The 23,095-nt window shown below is 39.7% G+C and overlaps 1 protein-coding gene across 4 annotated transcripts in view; it reads right to left on the bottom strand.

The window, feature by feature from the left end:
- The window catches only part of PIP5K1B (phosphatidylinositol-4-phosphate 5-kinase type 1 beta), a 310,275-nt gene that overhangs the window by 135,242 nt on the left and 151,938 nt on the right, over positions 1-23,095 (bottom strand). For all 4 annotated transcript variants that reach the window (XM_054520016.2, XM_063714238.1, XM_054520014.2 and 1 more), the window contains 2 exons: positions 14,905-15,035; positions 2,088-2,205 (listed from right to left, as the gene is read on the bottom strand). In XM_054520016.2, the coding sequence (XP_054375991.1) occupies positions 2,088-2,205; positions 14,905-15,035 (249 nt within the window). The remainder of the gene's footprint in view (positions 1-2,087; positions 2,206-14,904; positions 15,036-23,095) is intronic.

Below are 23,095 nucleotides of genomic sequence, written 5' to 3'. Positions count from 1 at the left end.
ACAGTGCCCCTTCCAACCCTTCACCCCCTGAGCATCCATCTCTTTTCTACCTTTTAAAATCCCTTGTAATTTTTAACGCATGGTTAAAACCACATCATGCTCATAAGAAGACCTCCTAATCATCACCCCAACAAAGAGAATGACCTCTACCTCAGCCCTAGAGTATTTCATGTTTTGCTTCAGTTTTTACATTTATTGCCTGGTAGAGTTGATTGGTTTTCTATATAGACAAATTAGTATTCCAGTTTGATTTTAAGTTCTTTGTGTGTCATGACTTGCAGTTTTTTGAATTTCCCTACAACTATTAGCAAAGTATTTTAGATATAATTGGTGTTCAAAGTGTCCACTGATTGATTAATTTACCTTTTGCTAGGTACAGGGACAAAGACTTTTCTTGTGAGAAGTGATGAGCTTAGATTCTTATGCTCCTTTGTAAATACCCTAACCACATTATGAAAATAATTTTTCCAGCTTAAAGACTCATTAGGAAACTTGGGGAGGCTGTGTGGGAAGCTGTTCAGAAAAGGATCTTCCCCAAAGAAAGCAAATTTGTGAGGTCCAAATGAATGAAAGAATGGACTTCCAGCCTTTGGGGCAATGGATATGGGAGGGCTAAAGACAGGCATCCATCTGGTCATATTGACTGGAAGGCATCTCTTCAGCTGGTGAGAAGTTCAAGGAAATTCAGAAACGGAATCCATTAAATTTGAGTGTGTGGCAGAAGATGAGAGATCTTGTTTTCCATAATATAATATCAAAACCCCATTGGGTTTCTCAAATATATTTCCTGAATGATGGCAGCCCTCAGTAATTACAGAATGGCTAGAAACCAAAGGATGTTCTCTAACACACACACACACACACAGAACAAATGCGTGTGCTTGTGTACTTGCATTGGTAGAGATGGGTAGAGGCACCTGCGGCTTCAATGAAAGGGGAGTGGTGAGAGAAAGAGAGCAATATATACATTTAAGGGCAGCAGTATGCTAGAGACTTTCAACCTTGCACTCACTATTCTTTGGAGACTTATTGATGTGCCTTGAGGAAGCAGTATTGCTTCATTAGGCAGAAGTCACGTGATTTTCTTAGGGACCAAATAAAGAAGAAGATCATTCATAGATTTTCTTTTTTCTTTTACAAGAAGATTCAGAGGAGACATTTGAGAGTCTTCATCAGCACAGAGTAGAATCAGCTTTTAATTATTTACATCTTATCCAAATTATAAGATGCATATTAAGCACTCTTTGTTACGCGTGTTGCTATACTTCCTCTGAAAAGCATTATCCCAGGATCTGGCTCAAGTCTTATTAAGATCATTCAGAATGGGATGAACAATAAATATTTGATGGCATTCTTTCTACAGTCTTTTGAAACCAATTCTAAAGAGCCCCCAGGGTGTTGACAGTGATCAAATTATGAAACAAACCATTTTTTCACTTGTAACAGAAAGTTCCTGGCTCCTTGAACAGGCATGAGGTAAAACTCTGAGGTCACGTCAGACTACCTCTTACAAAAAGGCTGTTGTGTCTGTACCTCTTGTGTGCCAGAAGGCAGATGAAGAGCACAGACAAATCTGAGGACAAAATATGCACTTGTACCAACTAAAAATATGTTTAAAAAGTCTGCCTGAAGAGATCTTGAGAACAAAACTATCCAGATTCTTTACAATGTTTATTCAAATTTGTAGGTCAAGGTGAAATGATTGTGGGCCAAGGTAGTTGAGAGGAATGGTACAAATAAGGCAATTAACATAGAAAGGCTTTCAAATAGAATCTAATCAGCAAAATTCACAGGAGTATTTAGAACTAATTATAACATATTTGTTAGAATAATTATCTGAAGTCACAACTGATATTATAGTTATTTAAATATCAATTACCATCACAGATTTTGCAGTTATCAGTAAAAGCTACAGAGTCACATCAAATTTCTTGAAGCTAAATTTATAATCATTATAAAACTTGGAACTTTTACTATGCCCCAGAGCTTTATAAAATGAGAGACACAAGTCACTTGTTGCTGTTGCTATGAGACAAATGTTTACATCACACATTTCTATAGAAGGAAGAAAAATGACAGGTTCTTACCAAGTAATCATCAGGCTTGATACCAAAAAGTTCTCTGAAATATCGGAATGCTAATGGAGCGTATGTCTTAAATCTAAAGTCTGGGTAGTGATGTGCTGGGGTCAGATTGCTCCCTTCGCTGAAGTCAAAATATTAAAAAGAGAGAGAAAGAAAGAACACATTAGCAAGGACAATTTTCACCGCAAATTGTAGCTCTATTAGTCCTGGGCCAATGTTATCTCTAGAAAAATCATCCCCTGAGAGTGGGTTTCTCAAAGTTCATGTCATAAAGGCCAATGATAACCAGGCAGAAAAAGATGCTAGTTAGTGAGGTCACTCCATGCAGGCTTTCCCTGTCAATCAGTGTCACATGCCTGAAAATTCATTTATCCCCTTGTGCCTTCTTCCTGAGAAGATCACTCCATTATTACCAGTGTAACCACATTGTAATGCTTTGGGTAAAAGATCTAGGCCTTAGAGTGTGGAGCAATTTCAAAAATGCATTTTTTTTAAACCACGAATTTTGGATATTTGACAAACATTGCTAACCAGGGATAAGTGAAATAATTCTTAAAACATCCTACCAACAGAGAGCACCATCACACGGAACAGGACCCCAATCTGTTATTTACATTTTCCAAAAGAGGAGACCTTATATATTTAAAAAATTTAAAACCTGATTTCCATTCCTCAATATACCATTATCTTCTTTTCCTTTTTCTGGGTTCATTTTGAAAAATTATACACAATATTTATGATATATAAAATGTACAAAGAATAAACCAGTGAATATCAATGAATCCAAAATGCTGCTTAAGACATAAAACATTATCCATACAGTTGAAGCCCCTTCTGTACTTTCTACTGGTCAGATCCATAGAGGGATCCACTGGCCTAAAAGTTGATGTTTATCAATCTCATCCTTTTTATTCTTTGACTCCATACAATATTACCTAATACATGAGCTCAGTCAAACCACCTAAGCCACTCATTCTTAAATTTTTCAGTGTTTTCATTCTTAAAATTTTCAGAAAAATTAGAACAATGCAATAGAATTTTATGTAAAGGTTCAAAATCTCTTTGTTCTACATTCTAGGTGGGCCATTGAGACCCTATGCAAGTTTATCATGGTCTGCTTTTTATGGATACCACACAAAAAGGACTGGGCAAATGACAAAGGCTTTCAGCACAGAATAAACACTTTGGATCTACTACAGTGAGTTGTTGAGATCAATCAGATTCTTGCATCATGCCTGGCACATAGCAGACACTCTAAGTATTTGTTGAGTGAAGGAATGAGTCTTCAACATAATGTTAATAGAGAAGATTTGATTATTACATGGAATTTACATTAGAAAATCAATATGTAAGGCAGAAATTCAGCATAGTCACAGGTCACCCTTGAAAACTATTTAGGAAGTATCTATTCAATATAACCAATGCAACTAGTTTTTCCTCCTGCACGATTACAGATGACTGTTTTTTTTTTTTTTTTTTTGCTGAGTACCAGAGGATGGAGCTGGCTTGTGTTGTTAGGGGTCAGCACCATATAATAAATGGTTATCTTGAAAGGCTAGGATTACACTCAGGCAGCAGCAGGGCTACACACTAGGAGAGTGACACAGGGACTAAGACTGCCTGAGAGAAGAGCAGTCACATGCAGTCACATCGTAAGGAATGACCCCCAAATCATCCACTTATTCAAATGGTTATTGTTTCTCTAAGCAAGCATAGTTGAATATTCAGTATGCATGATGCCCCAGTGCTGTATCCAAACATTTTCTCTTTCTATATTTTGGGATTTAGGAGGGGATTCAATCCCATGGGACTGTCAAAAGGAATGATTCTGGAACTTTTATGGCATGTAATAATTTATTAATATAAATGTAGATAATATAGAAATAAAGGGTAAAAGCAAAGAGGCTCAAAGAGACCTATAACATCCTTCCTCACTTTTGCAAGCGAGTAAAAATAACCACAAGGCCTTAGGTTCTGAAGCAGGCTGCTTTCAGTGGGCTAAGAGTGCTGCCAATTTCTTCTCTCTTTTTCACCTTCTATCTCATACAAAGTAACTCATTCTACTGGAGCAGATTTCCTTCAACATTCAAAGAGGTAAGATAAAACACCCATGTTCCACCTAAATGGAGTTTCTCATTTTGTTGCAGTTTTGGGCCCAAGATTTTATCAGAGAGGATGCTGCATTTACTATTATTATTTTCATTTTGGGTTAGTTCTGAGCTCCTTGGATTATTCATCTTTCCCTGAAGTTTCCATTAATTATAATAATTTTCCTTGGGTTCACATCTCTCTGACTACTGTGATTTATTCAGTTATGGTATAAAACGATAGTGTTAGGTTTCCCTGGAGGTGAGACAGACACACAGACACACGTACACCCATACACACAAGAATGCTCATGTACACACAGCAGAGCAGCTTCAGGTAGAGAAGGGGAACATTTATTTCCTTAGGCATACAGAAATAATAATAGGTGTTTGGTGATTTAAAAAACCACTAAATCATTCCATGAAAAAGAATTAAATCTAGCTAGCTTTGGGCCATATTAAGATATGGCAAAGTATGGGCCAACTGTGAGGCAGGCTTACCTACATGGGACAATCAAGAAGTTATATTTGTATAAACAGAGAAAATGAAAAGGAGTGGGCATAATACTTAATGGAGGCATCATACAGAATGGATGTTGCTTCATGGCATAATTAACATATAGGAAATAACAATTAATTGCTGAGGTTACACAATCTTGAACCTCTGTATTTGCGTGAATGGAAAGGAAAATCCTCAAATAGTGCCTTCTGTAAATTAGGATCATAGTACATCAAAACTTTTTGTTTGTTTTCTCTCCTAGTAGGTTTTATTTTATGGCTTCTGTTTTCCTTTGGTTAATATTAAGACTGGGCTGTACTCTCTTAAGTCCTACTGGATACACTGTGTGGTAGTTAAGATGATGGATTTTATAGTCCAGGGAGACCTGGGTTCAAGTTGCCACTGTTATTTAAAAGCTGAGTTTCATGAGGCCCAGTACAGAACCTCTACAAATTAAGTGGCTTAGTAAATGAAAAGGTGAAAGGTAAAGTACTTTGAATGCAGGGAGCCCTAAACACATTTGGATGATTGAGACTACATAGGAAACAGCCCTGAGCTAAACACTTCACATGAGGAATGTATTGAAAAAGTAGTTTAAAAAAAATAAGAAAAATAAATGACAAAATGGGAAAATATTTACAACTCATATCACAGACAATGGGCTAATCTCCTAATATAAAGAGCTCCAATCAACTGCATAGAAGTCCAAAAAGTCCAGCCTGGGTAACATGGTGAAACCGTGTCTCTATGAAAAATACAAAAATTTGCCGGGCATGGTGGTGCACATCTGTAGTCCCGGCTGTTTGGTGGGCTGAGGCAGAAGGATCGCTTGAGCCCAGGAAGTTGAAGCTGCAGTGAGCCGAGGTTGCGCCACTGCACCCCAGCCTGGGCAACAAACAGAGCAAGACCCTGTCTCAGACAAAAAAAAAAAAAAAAGATCAAAAAGTTAACTTAAAAAAACAGCTGACGATATGATCAGGCACTTCACAGAAATGAAAAGATATGACTCAACCATAAGATGCTTAACCTCATTCATAAAATAAATGTCACCAAGAGACCATTTTACTGGAAGATTGGTGAAAATCCACGACTGTGATGTAGCTTGAGGGGAAATGGTATTCTGAAATATTGTTAGTGGGAATGTAAATTCAGATTTTTTTTTTCTCCATGAAGGACATTTTCACAACTTCTATCAAAATTACAAACATGTAACTCCTTGATCCAGCAAATGCATGCCTATGTTATCCTATGGATAAACTAGCATTTGTCCAAAACAATATATGTGAACATGGTTACTCATTATGGCAACCTGGATGGCCTTCAGGAGAGAACTTGTCTAATTAATTATGATTCAGCTACACAATGGAATTCTATGTGGTATTAAGAAAAGAATAAGGGTGCTTATTATGTACTGACATGGCAAGATCTCTAAGATAAATTGTTAAGTCGATGAAACATGATGCAGAATGCTATGTAGGGGATGTCACCACTTGCATAAAAAAGAAAACAAATATTCTTTTGGCATGCATATACATAAAAAATCCTTGAAGGAAAAAACAGCCACAAGTAACAGTGATAACTGGAGTTGGACACTGAAAAAAGGAACAGGGACAAAAGGAACTCTTCACAGTATTCCTTTTAAGAACAGGACAAGCCTTGCTATGTATTATCATTCACAAAATTAAATAAATTTTAAAAGTTAGAGGTTAAAAGCCATAAACTGATTCCTCTTCCCCCAAACTGAGCCCTCCGTGCTCAGCACCACAGCAGGTTTGTTTACCTCTGCATATTTAAGCTGTTCCAATGAGTAACAAATACCAGCTTGACATGAATGAAGCTCTAGTGAAGGAAATGCAAATTAATGAGATCGCTGGTCCCTGCTGGGCCCGGATATTTGTCAGGGGAGCACGAGTGCAGAGAACACAACAGCAAGTCCAGTGAAGGTCAGCCAGCAGGCAACAACCTTGGTTCTCTGAGGCCCCACGCTGGCACATTTACTGTGTGTAGATGTGGGTGCCAGCCCACAGACGTTCAGCACAGAATCTCCACAGCACAGGTACCAAGTGCTTAGCAACTTCCAGCATGGCAGAACTGCCAACATTCAAACACAATGACTGCAATCAACATTTGCCTCCTGAAGTCCACAGGCTTTCCTTGCCTGAGACTGGGGTTACCTGTTGAGTAACTGTGCTCAGCATCCAGACTTAGCAAAAATGAAGTCAGAAAAAGAGTAGACCACCTCACAGTTTAAGATTTACCTTATATTTCTTCAATGCACTTATGTAGGGTGTAAAAAAAAAAAAAAACCACCCAACAACTGACTTTCTTGTCTTGGCGTAAGTTGAAGCTTTGGAAATCTCAGCTATGGGGTTTTGAGCAGTGGTTCTAGATGCTTGGATCCCATGGGCCAGTAAAATTTTGACAACAAAAGTTTGGAATCCAACCTTGGATTTCCAACTTTATTTTCCCAAGTAAGAACCTAAACAATTAAGCAAGCACACGTTACAATCCCTACCACATCAGGGCATTTTTAGCTCCAAAAAAGGAGAAAGAAATTTCAAACAAAGAACAGAAGTTTCTCTGTCCTCTTCCTCACTTATTCACTAAGAAGCAGTTAAAGTTCAATCACAGACCAGCTCTGGCATTCTGATATTCACCTCTTCTGAGGCAAGTTCATTTTTAAGGCCAAAGCTACTGCTTGTCTTAGTCTAAAAATACATATATCTTAATGGCAACGTATGTTCAGAATTACACAGTGTTGAAGCTTGAGGAAGCATTAGCCACCACCTGGAATTCCCCATTTAGCAGATAAATCATAGTCCAGGGAGGGAAAATAATGGCCCAAACTGATCAGGAACAAACCAGATTGGGAGATTAGACTCACATCAGAACAGCAGAAAAGTCACAAGCAGATATGAATGGCTTAACTTAGACTTGATGTTCCTCTGTTATTCCTCCTTTTCAGGATTCTGTTACAAGTTTCAGGGGTTTCTCCCTGCCCAAATATCCCAATTACTTCCACATGAGGCCCTCACACCACAGGGGCTGGTGGGTAGAATTTCACTTACAGAAGCTTTGGTCAGCTGGTGTTCTCCTCTCTATGTACTAATAACAACACAGCTTTGTTTATGGGGTTTTAGAGCCTGATGACCAAGTGCTAGTTTTGGTGGCACTGGACTGAGAGATGTGGTGGTAAGCAATGGGGTAAAACTAATTTAGCATCTCAAAGACAACACAAGGGGACCAGTTTTGGAGCTGAGACTCAGAGCTTTCTTGTCTCTAGAGCAGCATTTTCCATTTAGTGAGCTTTGTTTATTTCAAATTGTAACCAAACCATCAGCAGTGGCTCTGGGGACTTTTGACAAAACTAGTACTTACGCGACTCCTGGGTGATAGTGGTCAGTGTTGCTAAAGGATGCTAAATGCCCTCACTTTTGTTCAACAAACATGACCTTACCCTCTGTATGACAGGATAAATGAAGGGTGCTTTGTCTTGATGTGCAGACATTAGGAAAGCTTAAGTGGCACTACAGTTGGGTGAATGCCACTACAATCCAGTAACAAACTACTGATGGTACCCAGTCTTCAAGTTGCACCTTCGTATACAGCAGTCCGTAAAAGCGGCCTTAAGGTATTATTAATTGCCTCTGCCAATTCAGCCAAGGTGGAGATCCCTTGGTTTCCACATACAGTTCTTTATGTAACTAGAGAGAGTGACAGAAATTGGTCCTCTTTTTTGCCAAATTAGATAGTGCTCATGAATGGAAAAACAAAACAAAGCAAAACAAAAGACACACTCCTTGCTGGTGCCAACCTCCTGTTGCTGAGCAGTTCTGTGATGGGTACACATGAACTGCATTGTATAAGACGAGGCTGCACCATCTTCAGAGACCAACCAGCTGACAGCCAATCTTTAAAAGTCAGCATCTGAAATTCTCCGACCAAACAGTGCATTCCGGGATGTCATTTACTGGGAACATGTAACATCATCGTTCATATAAACATTAAACCATCCAAGAAGTTATTACCATACTGGAAAACTGTGCTTGAAGATAATTTCAAATAAAGTAGAATATTGTATAATATCCAGTGCATGCAATAAATCCTTTATTTTGAGCTAAAGGAAGAGGTATATGGCTTTTATTAATAGGAAATCAGTTTCTCCCCATCCTCACCAAATACATGTTGAACAAAGACGTAAAGAGTTTTGGTTTGAAGGAGCATCATATTATGGCTTGCCCAGCAGCAGTCACTTCTCATTTTCTCCCAAGAAGACTAAGCTGGCAGCTTTGTCTTCTACCCACATGTACATAAAAACTGGTGCAGAATGTTTGTATAGATCAGGAGTTGGCAATCTTTTTATTTTTTATTTATTTTTATTTTTATTAAATATAAAGAGATGAGGTCTCACTATATTGCCCAGGCTGCTTTCAAACTCCTGAGCTCAAGCGATCCTCCCACCTCGGCCTCCCAAAGTGCTGGGATTACAGGCGTGAGCCACTGCACCCAGCCTTGGCAATCTTTTTCTATAAAGGGCCAGATAGTATTTCGAGCTCTGTGGGCCATACAGTCTCTGTAGCAATTACTCAACTCTGCTGCCATTGTAGATAGCAGTCGCAGACAATTTGTAAATGAATGGATGCGGCTTTATTCCAATTAAACCTTATTTACAAAAACGGGCAGTAAGTGGGGCCTGTCCCATGGGCTGTTGTATGCTGACCCACATGGTATAAGACAGTGGTCCCCAACCTTTTTGGCAACAGGGACCAGTTTTGTGGAAGACAATTTTTCCACAGACAGTGGAAATGGGGGGATGGTTTTGGGATGAAACTGTTCCATCTCAGATCATCGGGCATTACATTCTCATAAGGAGCAAACAACCTAGATCCCTTGCATGCACAGTTCACAACAGGGTTTGTGCTCCTACGAGAATCTAATGCTGCCAGTGATCTGACAGGAGGCGGAGGTCGCCCTTGTAATACTTGCTTGCCCTCTGCTCACCTCCTGCTGTGCTGCTGGCTTCCTAACAAGCCATGGACTGGTACCTGTCTGCAGCTCAGGGACTGGCAATCCCTGGTATAAGATGGACTCTTGGATAAATTTATGTCATTCTGCCTTGAAATGCAGGCAGTTGGCTAGTTTGTCAAACCTGTAACATTGAGTGATGACATGAGGCAATATTTTATATGAATCTTTGACATATATGTTTGCTTATCATTTAGGATAATGTTTTACCCATGCCGTAGTTTCTTGGAATTATTTTCCAAAAGGTGGGTATTCCCTGGCTGTCCAAATAAATCTTGAAGTGCACGTGGGTCAAACCTAAGGGCAGTCTGTTTTCTGTAATGATCTTTACATCAAGGTAAACTCCTGTTTTACAAGTGAAGAGAATGAAATATAGGGGCTTTAAAAATTCCTCAGCTGTATAATTATTCTTGAATATGGAAAGACATTTACACTTTTACCATTAGCTTTTAAACCATTTTTGCCACTTCCAGGTAAGGTAGTGATAGTGTCTCCTGGAGAAGAACAGATTAGGGCTGGCTCTTAGGGGAACAAAGAAGCAGATTGAGGTCTATAATTCTAAGATAAAAGCTGGACACTTGTTCTGATTCAATAAAGCAGAAATACCATTCCCATGCTTTATTGCCACAATGCAGAGAAAAACAAAACTTTGGGGCCAGCTAACCCTGAGTTAAAATCTTGGCTTTACCATTTACTGGCTGGATAGCCTTGAGCTAAGTGACTTAATGTCTTAGGGTCAAATTATTTCATATACCAAATAGTGTTCTTATAAAGATGAAAGATAATAAAAGTTAATATATGTTATATAAGTCAATTTACTATATGAATAAAACTATGCTTGATTCACAATTAGTTCTTAAAAATTTTGCCTCCCTTTGCCACCTTAGGTTCTTGTTTACATGGTACAAGCTTTATAAACCATCCTCCTTCTTCTTTATCCTATCAATGCATGAAACCTATCTACAACCTTGAGCTTCTGATCCCAACACAGAATTTGGGGTCAAAATATTAAGATATGATCATGATTTTCTTACTCATCTACTTTGAGATTTTGGAACACATTTTGGAAGATCATGGAGCCAAACAGTTAAAAGAGATTTTTTATATCCTCTTTCAAATCTTAAAAAGGCCCAGGGCTTTTTCCATCTCCAAAATGAAATAATTCATAGGACAAATTATGTACTTGATATCTAAAAATAACTTTGAGCAGCTTCAAAATACACAAATAAGAAAAAAACACAATGCATTTGGTTGCTAGGGGAAATGGATTCTGCAACTTCAGAAAGCAGTAAATTAAAACATCTCAAGGTACCTCAAGTAATTAGTTCTATGACCCAGATAGACTCGTTGAGTTTTGGAGCCATCAGAGACTGCAGAATGTTTTGGATGCTTACAACCAGGGCCTGTCCTGCCCACCTACCCCTTTCCTCATCCCCATATGGGCTTGGAAATACTTAGAGAGAAACCATTATTTGACTGATTTATTGAAGTTTAATTGACATACAAGAAAGTATACCATTTGTTACTTTTTCACATGTGTATATACACCTGTGAAACCATCACCACAATCACGATACTAAATTTATCCATCATTTTATAGGGGTTTTTTGACTGCTACAGCAACTAGGAGATATTACTGGCAGGGCCTGGGGACCACAGATCTCCTGAAATGTACTGTCTTGCACAAAGAGTTGTCTTATCCAACAAAGCCAATAGCACCTCCATTGAGAAACACTGGGCCAAATCCCTTTGCTAAATCCATGAAGACACTGAGTCCAGATGATGAAACTGAGGCAAGACTAACATAAGTTTCTTCTGTTTACTGTAAATCCATCTGGTGTGCCTGTGTTACTTAAACAAACAAGATAACATCTGCTGAAAGAAATTCTTGGTCTGAATCAAATGTTGAGGCCGGCACCTGCCATGGTGGCATGGGAGCCGGAGTCCAGGGGTGTAGAGCCAAGCCGGGACAATAATTCTTTTTCATTTAAAAATAACAAGAAAAAAACTGCATCAAATGTAAAATATTGTATTGCCATTTTTTTTTTGAAGGGAAGATATAGACTTTTATTTTCATGGGTGTTTTTAGTAAGGTTGCTTGAATGAATAGAAAGCATTTCATGTATACTATAAGTAGTATGGATCGTTACACGAATCTGAAAAGACGGTCCAGTCATCCTACGTGGCAGCAGAGCCATGCCAGGACCCAGGCTATTTTTCACTCTGGTCAATTTGATTTTTTGGTTTTGACCCCAGCAATATTGCCTCACAAATCCATTTTTTTAATTCGAGTACCCATCAAAATCCTACCATCTGCACCTTTTTCCCTGGACTGGACTCTTGCCTGTCTTTCAGAGCAGATTCACACTTTCTGGTCCATGAATCTCCAGCCTTTGTCTTCAGTCACACAGAACATTCCCTCACAAACTCTACTATCTTTCCACTCACCAGCCCCCACCTTCCTCTTCCTACAAATCGTCACTAAAAGGTAAGGCAGACAGCATGTCATTTTTTGGTCTAGTACCTGATTATTTTAGACAGCCCAGAGAAAGGGTTGATTTGTAATTGTAATTGTATGCACAGTTCTCTATCGGACCATTTAAATCTAACTTAATCCAACTAAATGTGCCTACATGCAAACATCAATATCTATTTAGCCTTTCTATTTCATGCATCTATTTTAAATAGTTTTAATCTATTTTATATTTATTATGTAGTATTTTTATTACTCCATTGCATATGTGTGTATATATATGTGTGTATATGTATACACACACACACACGTATCACTTAATACTTTTTAAAGTTTTTCTTATAGACTTTTACTCATTTTACACAATATTATTATAAAGAAAATGAGGGAGGTAACTTTTTTCTTTTTTTTTTCTGAGACAGAGTACCACCCTGTCGCCCAGACTGGAGTGCAGTGGCAGGACTTCAGCCCACTGCAACCTCTGCCTCCCAGGCTCCAGAGATTCTCCTGCCTCAGCCTCCTCCTGAGTAGCTGGGATTACAGGTGTGCACATTTATAGGCTGCAAATACTCTAAAATGCTATATTTTAAATGTGACAACGGATGCCTCTAAATAAGGGAAAGTCAGCTAGCTACTCCTCTGCCAGTGACACACCTGCTGCTGCTACCTTGGATGACAGTGAAGGCCAAAGATGCAAAGTGCTAATAGATGTCATTTTGACATTTAAGATGCTTTTAAAAAATGATTTGCGTTTTATTAGTTGTAAGAGTCGTGTAATAACTCCAAGAACAAAATTTGTTATCTACCAGAAAGATTCTCTCTCTGAAGTGGAAAGTCATGGGCAAGGCCAGTGGTTCTCAAACCTTTCTGTGCTGAGAATCACCCTGAGGGCTTGTTAAAACAGATTCCTGGTTCCCACCCACAGAGTTTCTAACTCAGTTGGTCTGGGTGGAGCCCAAGAATCTGCATATCTAGCAAGTTCCAGGTGTGCCGGTGTTTAGGATTTGGTGACCTCATGCCTGAGCCATGCTTTCCCCAAGTGCCTGTCAATGGTTGGCTGTGTTGATTGGACACTGGAAATAGAAGAGGTCAGTCAGTGAGGATAGGGGGAGCACATGGAACGTCTTTATAACCCCACCTTCAACTGTAATGCTCTCAGCACCCTGAGCTCACTGTCTCCACACTCCCACAAAAGTCCTCCATTTCTCCTGTTCTTTGTAGCCAAAGAACAACAAAGTTGAAATGTCTGGGTAGAGACCTTTGGAGACCATGAGAGCTCAAACAGACATCCTGCAAACACACTTACAAGCATTATGAGCTGAAAAAAATCATACCAAAAGATGAAGATAAACTCATGACCCCCTGGCTTTTAAGAGAAAAACATGTAGTTAATACATACTTTTTTTTTTTTTTTTTTTTGGAATGGTAGACTGTTAAAAACGAACACAGAGAACATTTCCAACTATAGAAAGAAGAGTAGGATCATGAGCAAGGATTAGATCTTGGGCCTTGGGGTTGTCCATTTTCTGCCTGGAATCTGGTTCTCATGGCTGCTAGAGGACCCTAGACAAGCAGACTTCAAAAGGCCAGTAGACCAACTTTATTCTGCAGCTAAGAGCATTTAAAGCAAAACGAGGTAGCTGACTTTTAAAAATGTATGGGCTCCGCTCCTTGGTGACTATGTGGGGGTTACTGTATGTCCACAAACAGGTTTTATTTTTAGGCAGTTGACACCTGGACACAGAGATAAATGTGTAAAGACAATTCTTCTAAAGATACATATAGATTTTTTTAATAAGGTGATGAGGACACTAGTGGTAAACAAAGTGTCACTTTAGCTATGTTTACCCAAGCCTGGTAATAATATGGCTTATTTTGAAGAGAAATGTTAAAATCAATTCTCACAGCTCCCAAGACAAGTCCCCAAATTGATTATCTTTATTTTTATTTTCTAGATCATTTGAAAAATTCTGTCACTTGTGGTAATACTTCTTATTTAATGATTATTTCTTTTCTTCCTAAATGAAGGTAGTAATAGAATTTTTAATTAGTTTTATTGTGGTAAAATATACTCAACATAAAATTTACTATGTTAGCCACTTTTAAGTGTACAGTTCTGTGGCATTAATACATTCATATTACCATCATTCATTTCCAGATGTATTTGTTTTTAAATAATTGATCTTCTCACCCTAAAATGATGAAAGCTGGAGACAACATGTATGGGTAACTTTGGTATTTTTGCAAACAGCAGGATTATCTATGTTTTCTGGAGGAAAGTTAAGTTAAAGTCATCATAAAAGAGAAGAGATAAGAGTAAACTCAGATTTGAGGCCCAATTATGGGCCTACCAGCCCATGCTTTTAAATTAGGGGGAGCAAAAACCTAGCACCAGTTGCTGCTTCATGGAAGCCTTCTTTCTATAAATCCTTGGCGGACATTACTCTGTGATTACTGCACTCTTTCCCACTGAACCTCAAAATCTTTCTCCATATGGTCTTCCAGGCATTCATCACAACTAATTAGAATTGGTCCATAGATGAAACCCATTTACCATCTCCACATAAAAACTGCGAGACATCCTGATGAAACAGGAAGTAAACATCATTTGGACTGCCTTTGGCCCTGCCAAAGGCCCAATATTCACATCTGTGTAGTAGAAAAGCCCTTCAATATGGGGTTGTCACAAAGAAGGTTCATTAACATGGAAATCATCACAAATAAAAATGTTCTTACCTGGGTAGGAACACACTTTCCACCACATAAAAGTCTTGCATAAGAACATCTCGTTCTGGCTTGGAAGTGAGATTACCCACTGTGTATCCTATTCCCAGCTGAATAGCACCTTTAATAGCAGATGATGCAGTCTGCAAAGAAAACAAGGGTCTCAACATTAGTCTTAACAGTCAGGGCCTTGTTCAATGGTACAGGCAACAAAACGTGAGTGAGGTTCAGTTCTCTTTCTTGCTCCAAAACAATGACGAGGCTGAGGTTTGGCAAGATGATAAGTTGCTTCTTTTGATGCAGAATCTATTCCAAACATTAAAGCTCTTTCTTTTCATACGTTTTTTGTGATAATGTTTCTTATAATTTAATTTGGAAATTGCTTACTAGTCTCACCATAGATCCATAATAATTTCTTACATTGATCTGTGCTAAAACATATAGCATGGGGACACCAATATTTTCCATTTACTACTTTTCTAATATCATCCAATAATTAAGCTGATGTAATGTTAACTTGGAGAATAACTACTGTATATATGTGTGTGTGTGTGTGTATGAGTATACACATATATAGTTTTAACCAACATAATAGGAGAAATAACAGAATAACTAAATTTAGGACAATTAGAATATATTTTTTTATGGCGAAGTGTGTCATAATATTTATGCCTTGCACTGCCTAATGTAGTGCTACATACATGGTAGGAATTAAATACTTAAATCAGTGGTTCTTCACCAGGAACATCTGACGATATCTGAAGACATTTTTTGGTAATCACAACTGGAGGTGGTGGCATTACGTCTAGTGAGTAGAGGCCAGGGATGCTGCACAGGACAGCTCCCACCACAAAGAATCATCCAGACCAAAATGTCAATAATGCTGAGGTTAAGAAACCCTGACATGAATGGATGTAATAAAGATCATTTACTTTATAGAAAAGGTACTTTCTTTCTGATTTAATATTTTTACTTAGCAAATCTAAGACCCATCCCCACCTCCCCATGTGCTTTATATCTTTTTATTTCTTCAAGCTTGTAACACCAGAGAACACCTGTCTATTCTGGAAAAAATTTCTTCTCTTGATTTCTATGATAGAATATGGTCCTGGAGCCACTTCTATATATATATATATATTTTTTTTTTTTTTAAATTTATTTTTTATTTTTTATTTTTTTTGAGACAGGGTCTTACTCTGTCGCCCAGGCTGGAGTGCCGTCGTGCGATCTCGGCTCACTGCAATCTCTGCCTCCCGAGTTCAAGCAATTCTCATGTCTCAGCCGCCTGAGTAGCTGGGACTACAGGCATGCACCACCACATCTGGCTAATATTTGTATTTTTAGTAGAGATGGGATTTCGCCATGTTGGCCAGGCTGGTCTCAAACTCCTGGCCTCATGTGATCTGCCCACCTCAGCCTCCCAAAGTGCTGTGATTACAGGTGTGAGCCACCATGCCTGGCCTACTTCCAGCTTTTCTTATAGTCTCTCCTGTCACTTCCTCTCTGACCTCTCATATTGTATTTGCTATAATTGCAGTGTCCCCAGAATTTGGTCCTTGATCCTCAGGTCTCCTTAATTGCCCTGGTAATCAATCCATTCTTAATGACTTACATACTGTTTCTATTCAGATGGCTCGCAGATTCTTTTCAATCAATTGGGATGCTGTTCTGTCAACACAAATGCAGTGTATACAGAGCCAAATTAATATCTTACAACCTCTCCACACCACTTCTGAGATTGGCTTCATTTCCCAAGGCAGTGCCATCTTCAGTTATCCAAACTTGACCTCCAAACAGACTACATCTAGAGCAGGGCTAGGTCTCTAGTCCATCTATTGACTACTTTCTCATAGGGGCATGATTTCATCACTTTGCTTATTCTACAATAAAGATTATGTCACCTTTAGTGTGAGGACGACTATCTATATCCTTGACACTTAAGGAGGTAGAAAAATGTCTTCGTGTTTTTCTTTTTTCACATGCCCTTTTATTTAAGATCCTAGGGCAGCAAGATGGCAAAAGACTAAGACTTAAGCCCACAGTGCATTCAGTGTTTCTTAAAAAACAACAACAACAACAAAAAAACCCCCTGCTATTTTAATGCTCCCTCTCGGAGCTCTGCAATGCCACCAATTGGCGTCAGTGACCTTTTGTACCAGTAGCTCTGACTTTTAAAGGCTGAAATGGATTTTCTTCATTTTAACCTTGCATAAAAATTCAAAAGGCATCTCTTCTCCCATGCGTCACTCAGACTGGTAAGGAACAAGAGGTGACATGAGCACTTCCCAGAGGGCCCGATACGCCACACTGTTCTAAACCAGATCTATCAACGGTTCACATGCTGCCCAAGTGCTCTGCACCCCCCGTACCACACCCCTGACGCTGCTTTCCAGAACTGTCTGTATTTGCTTAACTCACAAAACCACCACGATAACATCATTTTAACACTTCTTGGGCTGGAACAGCCTGCCAAAGAGAGTATCCAATTCTTTGTCGTCTCCACCCTGGCAACAGAAGGTAGTCAAAGCTGTTACTAGTCTCCACCTAGTGTTATCAAACCTCAGGAACATGAGAATCACTGGATACACTTGCTAAAACAGATGACGGTCATGTCCCCAGAATTTCTGATTCCCAAGGTCTGGAGTGAGGACCAAATATATGCTCTTGTTCTAAGAAAAAATCTTTCTCCTCTGGTGTAAGGTTAAATTTTGAGCCCTGAGGAGTAAGATTTTGAAAAGAACCCTGCTGGGCCAGGCACCGTGGCTCACGCCTGTAATCCCAGCACTTTGAGAGGCCGTGGCGGGCGGATCACAAGGTCAGGAGATCAAGACCATCCTGGTCTAACTCGGTGAAACCCCGTCTCTACTAAAAATACAAAAAAAAACTAGCCAGGCGTGGTGGCAGGCACCTGTGGTCCCAGCTACTTGGGAGGCTGAGACAGAAGAATGGCGTGAATCCGGGAGGCGGAGCTTGCAGTGAGTGGAGATCGCGCCACCGCACTCCAGCCTGGGAAACAGAGCAAGACTCCGTCTCAAAAAAAAAAAAAAAAAAAAGAAAAAAAAGAAAAGAACCCTGCTGTTATATATTTAGTTAAATCAAAAACAGACTGGTAATAATATTACTTTCCTTTCAGAGCATTTAAAATTCAGGTGCTCTGATGGGAGAAATAATAAAAGTAGTTATTAATCTTTTTGACCAACTAATTTATGCCAGGCACTTGATATATGAATAATAACAATTATGATCATAATCTATCATAATCATAGCACATACTAATGTAGTGTTTACTACTAAATGGCAGGCACTGTTCTAAGTGCTTTCTGGTTATATTAACCCTTTTATCCTCACGACTCTATGAGGTAGGCACTCTTACTATTTCTATTGGCTCAGGAAGGTTTAGCAACTTACACGAGGTAACACAGCTACCGACAAGGTGAAGCTGGGACTCACCTCTAGGAAGGCTGGCTCCAGAGTCCCAAGTTATACTCCACTGCCTCTAAATCAGAATCTCCTCACTCATTTGACCCTCTCCAGAACCGTGAGGCATAGTAACAACTCTTCCCATTTTACAGAGGTGGATATAAGGCTCAGCAAGGTTAAATGACTTGCCCAAGTCCCTTTGCTAGTATGTGGTGGAGTCTGACTGCCAAACCCAGGCTGCCTCCATATATCCGTGTTTGCAAAATGAGCCTAGAATCAAAGTCGGAAGTTCTCTTTTAAGTCTGGATGTTTGACCTCAACAAAGCAAAAGCTCTGAGAGAGCCATTCCTTTTGGTGAAAAAAGGGTAAAAATTTTATTTGCTTCCAATCATACCCACCCATGGGTAAGCCAAAGAAAAACTTGTAAACTTATTGGTAAAGCTATACAAACACCATCGTTAATGTCACCACTGGTAACATAGGGACTATTAACAAAAGGTGGCATTTTGCTGACATACTAGGAATGACACCTCAAAGTTTCCTCCTCCCCAGGTCTGTGTAAAAATTAAATGCTTTAATAGTGATACATTTGGGTATCACTAAAAAGCATCTTATATATGGAATCTAAAAATGTTGAACTCGAAGTAGAATGCCGGTTACCAGGGGCTGGTTGGGGGCTGGGGGCTTGGGGAGACATTGGTCCAAGGACAAAATTTCAGTTAGATAGGAGGAATAATTCCAAGAGATCTATTGTACAATATGGTGACTAAGTTAATAACAATGATCGTATTTTAAAAATCACCAAGAAAGTAGATTTTAAGTGTTCTCATCACAAAAAATAACTATGTGAGGAAATGCACATTACCTCAATTAACTAACTCAACAGAGCCATTTCACAATGTATACATATTTCAAAACATCATGTTGTACACAATAAATACATATAATTTTTACTTGTCAATTAAAAAAATAAAATAGAAAAAAAGCATCTTGTCTGCTTTGTGGAAATGTCTGAGGCACATCCTAATATTACGCCAGATGTACTTTGAAACTGTGAAAAAACACTTTGAAACACTACCTGGAGTGTCTCTGATGAGATTAGTAAATCATGATGATGACAAAGAACCTTCTGTGTGAAGTGTTGGTGATTGCAGTACTAGAACCAATTGTCCTTTCCCTGAAAACTCTATGCCACCAGAACTCCCTTCCTTCCTCCAGGATACCACCAACAGACCAGTGACACAGTGGTGGGTCACCGGCTTTGCACAACTGAGCTTCTCCGCTTTCGTCTGCATGGCTTTGCATATGCTCTAAAAGTGCTAGGACAGGACTACTTCCCCTTTTGAGTGCCAAGGGGAAACTTTGACTCCTTTAAAACATATAGGTTTAGGTTTCAGAACACAGCAAACAGAGTCTATTTTTAATTCAGGTTTTTGCAAGGGCTAAGTGGAGGCAATATGTTGCCTGGATACTAGAAAAACCTCTAAAGCATTTGATACTTGGAGAAAGGGAAAACCATATAATATCAAAAAGGCAAACCACAAACGTTTAGTTTCACAGCTCCTCTGTATTAACCCAAACATGTTCAGATATCATGGTAATACTAAGAGGAAAATGAATATCAGCTTGCATTTGGATAATATGGTTTTCAAAGCACTGTCTTTTAATGATCACATTTGATTGTCACAACTGTTACATAGCTAGGTAGGGTTTCTAATGCCATAGTATAGATAAGGAAACCGTGGCTCCGGGAGATGAACTTGGTCTAAATCCCTTAGCTAGTGTGTGCATACTCTGGTCTTCTAGAAGGCTCCCAATGTGGCATTCTACAATTTTGCTTCACTTACCTGAGTTTTCTCTGCTAGAGATGGATCTGATAAAAGCTGAGAAGCAGCGAACAATGAGATAATAATGATGAAAGTTACAATAAGACCAAGTGCCTAAGCAAACCCACTCTTAGAAAAGCAATGATCTGACAAGATTTTGATGTCCTTACAGGAAATTGCTTTCTACAACACACTATCTATAAAATTAGGTCACTTAATATGCCATCTGATATCACTGGCTTTAAAAGGAAATATTAAAACATTTCTTGTCAACAGCACTTTTCCACCTAAGGTGAATGGATGAACTAATTTTGGGATTATGGCCAATATAGATGTTTGCAGAGTGATTGTTTTCAAAAGTACAAATCTGATCATGTCAGTGCCTTGCTTGAAGCCCTCTAACGGGTTCTCAGCACCCTCCCTGGAGGATTAAGTCAAAACCCCTTAGCTTAACACTGGAAGCCTATCTTAGAATATTACTCCCTGTCTGCTTCCCACCAACTCCCACGCCTGATATATATTTTAAAAACCAAATACTCTATCCTTTGAGCAAGCTGACCTTATGAACCCCTAAAAACTACATGTGAAAATTTTCGCTTGTGTGCATTTTTACCAGGGATGAGGTCCAATGCTTTCTCTGTTTCTGAGAAGATCTATTTTCCCAAAACCATAGATTTTGAGAGTCTAATTCTAAATCAGAGATATTCACTGACAAGGTGCCTTAGACTAGGCCATAAAGAAATGGTTCAGCATCACCTGTTAACAGCAAGAGAGGGCCAGGTGCAGTGGCTCATGCCTGTAATCCCAGCACTTTGGGAGGCGGAGGAGGGTGGATCACTTGAGGTCAGGAGTTCGAGACCAGCCTGGCCAACACGGTGAAACCCCGTCTCTACTGAAAATACAAAAATTAGCCGGGTATGGTGGCGCATACCTGTAATCCCAGCTACTCAGGAGGCTGAGGCAGGAGAATTACTTGAACCCAGGAGGCAGAGGTTGCAGTGAACCAAGATGGCGCCACTGCACTCCAGCCTGGGCGAAAGAGCAAGACTCAGTCTTAACAACAACAACCACAACAAAACAGCAAGAGAGTAATTCTTATATGGGTGTATGGGAAGGGAGATGCTGACCAGCCTCCCCATTTATTTATTATTTCTCCCTCATTCCGCTTCAGTAACCACCCCGGTTCTACAACATATGCTGGAGTGCAGTGGTATGATCACAGCTCATTGTAACCTCAAACTCCTGGGCTCAAGCCATCCTCCCACCTCAGCTTCCCAAGTAGCTGTGACTTCAGGTGTATGCTACCATGCCTGGCTAATCTTTTCAATTTTTTGTTGGGATAGGGTTTCGCTTTGTGGCTCAGGCTGATCTCAAACTCCTGACCTCAAGAGATTCTCCTGCCTCAGCCTCCCAAAGTGCTGAGATTACAGGCGTGAGCCGCCACACCTGGTCCACGTTCCTTCATTTCTACAGCTCAAACCCAGCTCCAGGTTCTCCCTCCTCTCCCTGAACCTATACTCAAGAAACAAGGCATAGTCCACTTATTTGTCCTACTGAGAGAATTAAGGAGAAAGAAAGAGGGATAGATTCCCACTGACAGAATTAAGGAAAAAGAGAGAGATTGCATGAAACTGGTTGTAGGACTATGGAAATTATACAGTTTGTGGGTAGGCAAACCTCCTCCTCTCTGAGAGGAAGTGGGACCACCTCTTGCTTCTGGGTTCTTCAAATCATTTCTCAAGTTCTTCCCTGTATTAGTTTTCTGTTGCTTCTATAATAAATTACTACAAGCTCAGTGGCTTAAAACAATGCAAACTTATTATCTTACAGTCTGGAGGTCAGAAGTCCTAAAATCAAGATTTTGACAAGGCTCCGTTCCTTCAGAGACTCTAGTGGGGAATCAGTTCCTAGAGTCCACCCGCATTCCTTGTGGCCTCTTCCTCCATCTTCAAAGCCAGCAGAATTGTTAAATCTCTGTCTCCCCCTGACCTCTGCTTCTCTCTGTGACTCTGATCTTCTCACTTCGCTTTTATAAGGACCCATCTGGATAATCTAAGATAACCTCCCTATCTCAAAATCTTTAACTTAATCACACCTGCCAAGTGTGTGAAGTTATTGGCAATGTCTTCTTAACAGGTTCCAGGGATTAGGACATGGATCTCTTTGGGGTCCCATTATTCTGTGGATCACACTCCTCTACTTCAGGATTGACCCTGGCATTTTTTCCAGTGTTGCCCCCAGCAGAGAGAAGAGGTTCCCTCAGAACCCCATTCAGTCAGAGGCTGTTCATTCTGCTAGCAAAGATCTGAGCACTTAGTATGAGCCAGGCATTATTTTAGGCATTGTGGGAAGCACAAGCCAAAAAAGAGACATGGTTCTTGCTCTCATGGGAGTTTCTAGTCTAGTGGGGGAAAGAGACATGAAACACACAAAGACACACATGCATAAAGACAAATGAAGTCAGTGACAGAAAGAACAGTGTGAAATAATTGAGGTCAGAAGGGCGGAGACCCACTCAAGAATGATGGAGTCTCAGAGGTCTCTCTGAGGAATGATCTGTAGGCTGAGACCTGAAAAGTGAGAATGGGCCAGTCAACAAGTCGTGTCAACAAAGACTGGCTGTGTGTCTTTGTACAAACTGGGGACATAAAGGTGACCTGAACAGAGTCTTGCCCTTAAGGAATTGACATTTTGGACTACTATGTGTGGTGAAGAAAGACAAAGCACATTAGGAAATTAGGGGAGTTGATTTCCAGGGATAGAGAAGCAGTAAAGTTCAGGGACCTGAAAGCAAATCATATGAGTTCATTAGTCGGGTAACAGGGAAAGTGCCAGAACTGGAGGCTGGAAAGACTGGACAGACTGAGATCTGGGCCTTATAGGCCATCCTAATGGTTTGATGTGTTTCAATGAGGGAACAGCATTCTTATTTGAAAAGGTTCACTCTGGCTGCTACT

The sequence above is a fragment of the Pongo abelii genome, chromosome 13 (genome assembly GCF_028885655.2).
Source record: "Pongo abelii isolate AG06213 chromosome 13, NHGRI_mPonAbe1-v2.0_pri, whole genome shotgun sequence".
NCBI classification, from domain to species: domain Eukaryota; kingdom Metazoa; phylum Chordata; class Mammalia; order Primates; family Hominidae; genus Pongo; species Pongo abelii.
This window is presented reverse-complemented; position numbering and strand designations above follow the sequence as displayed.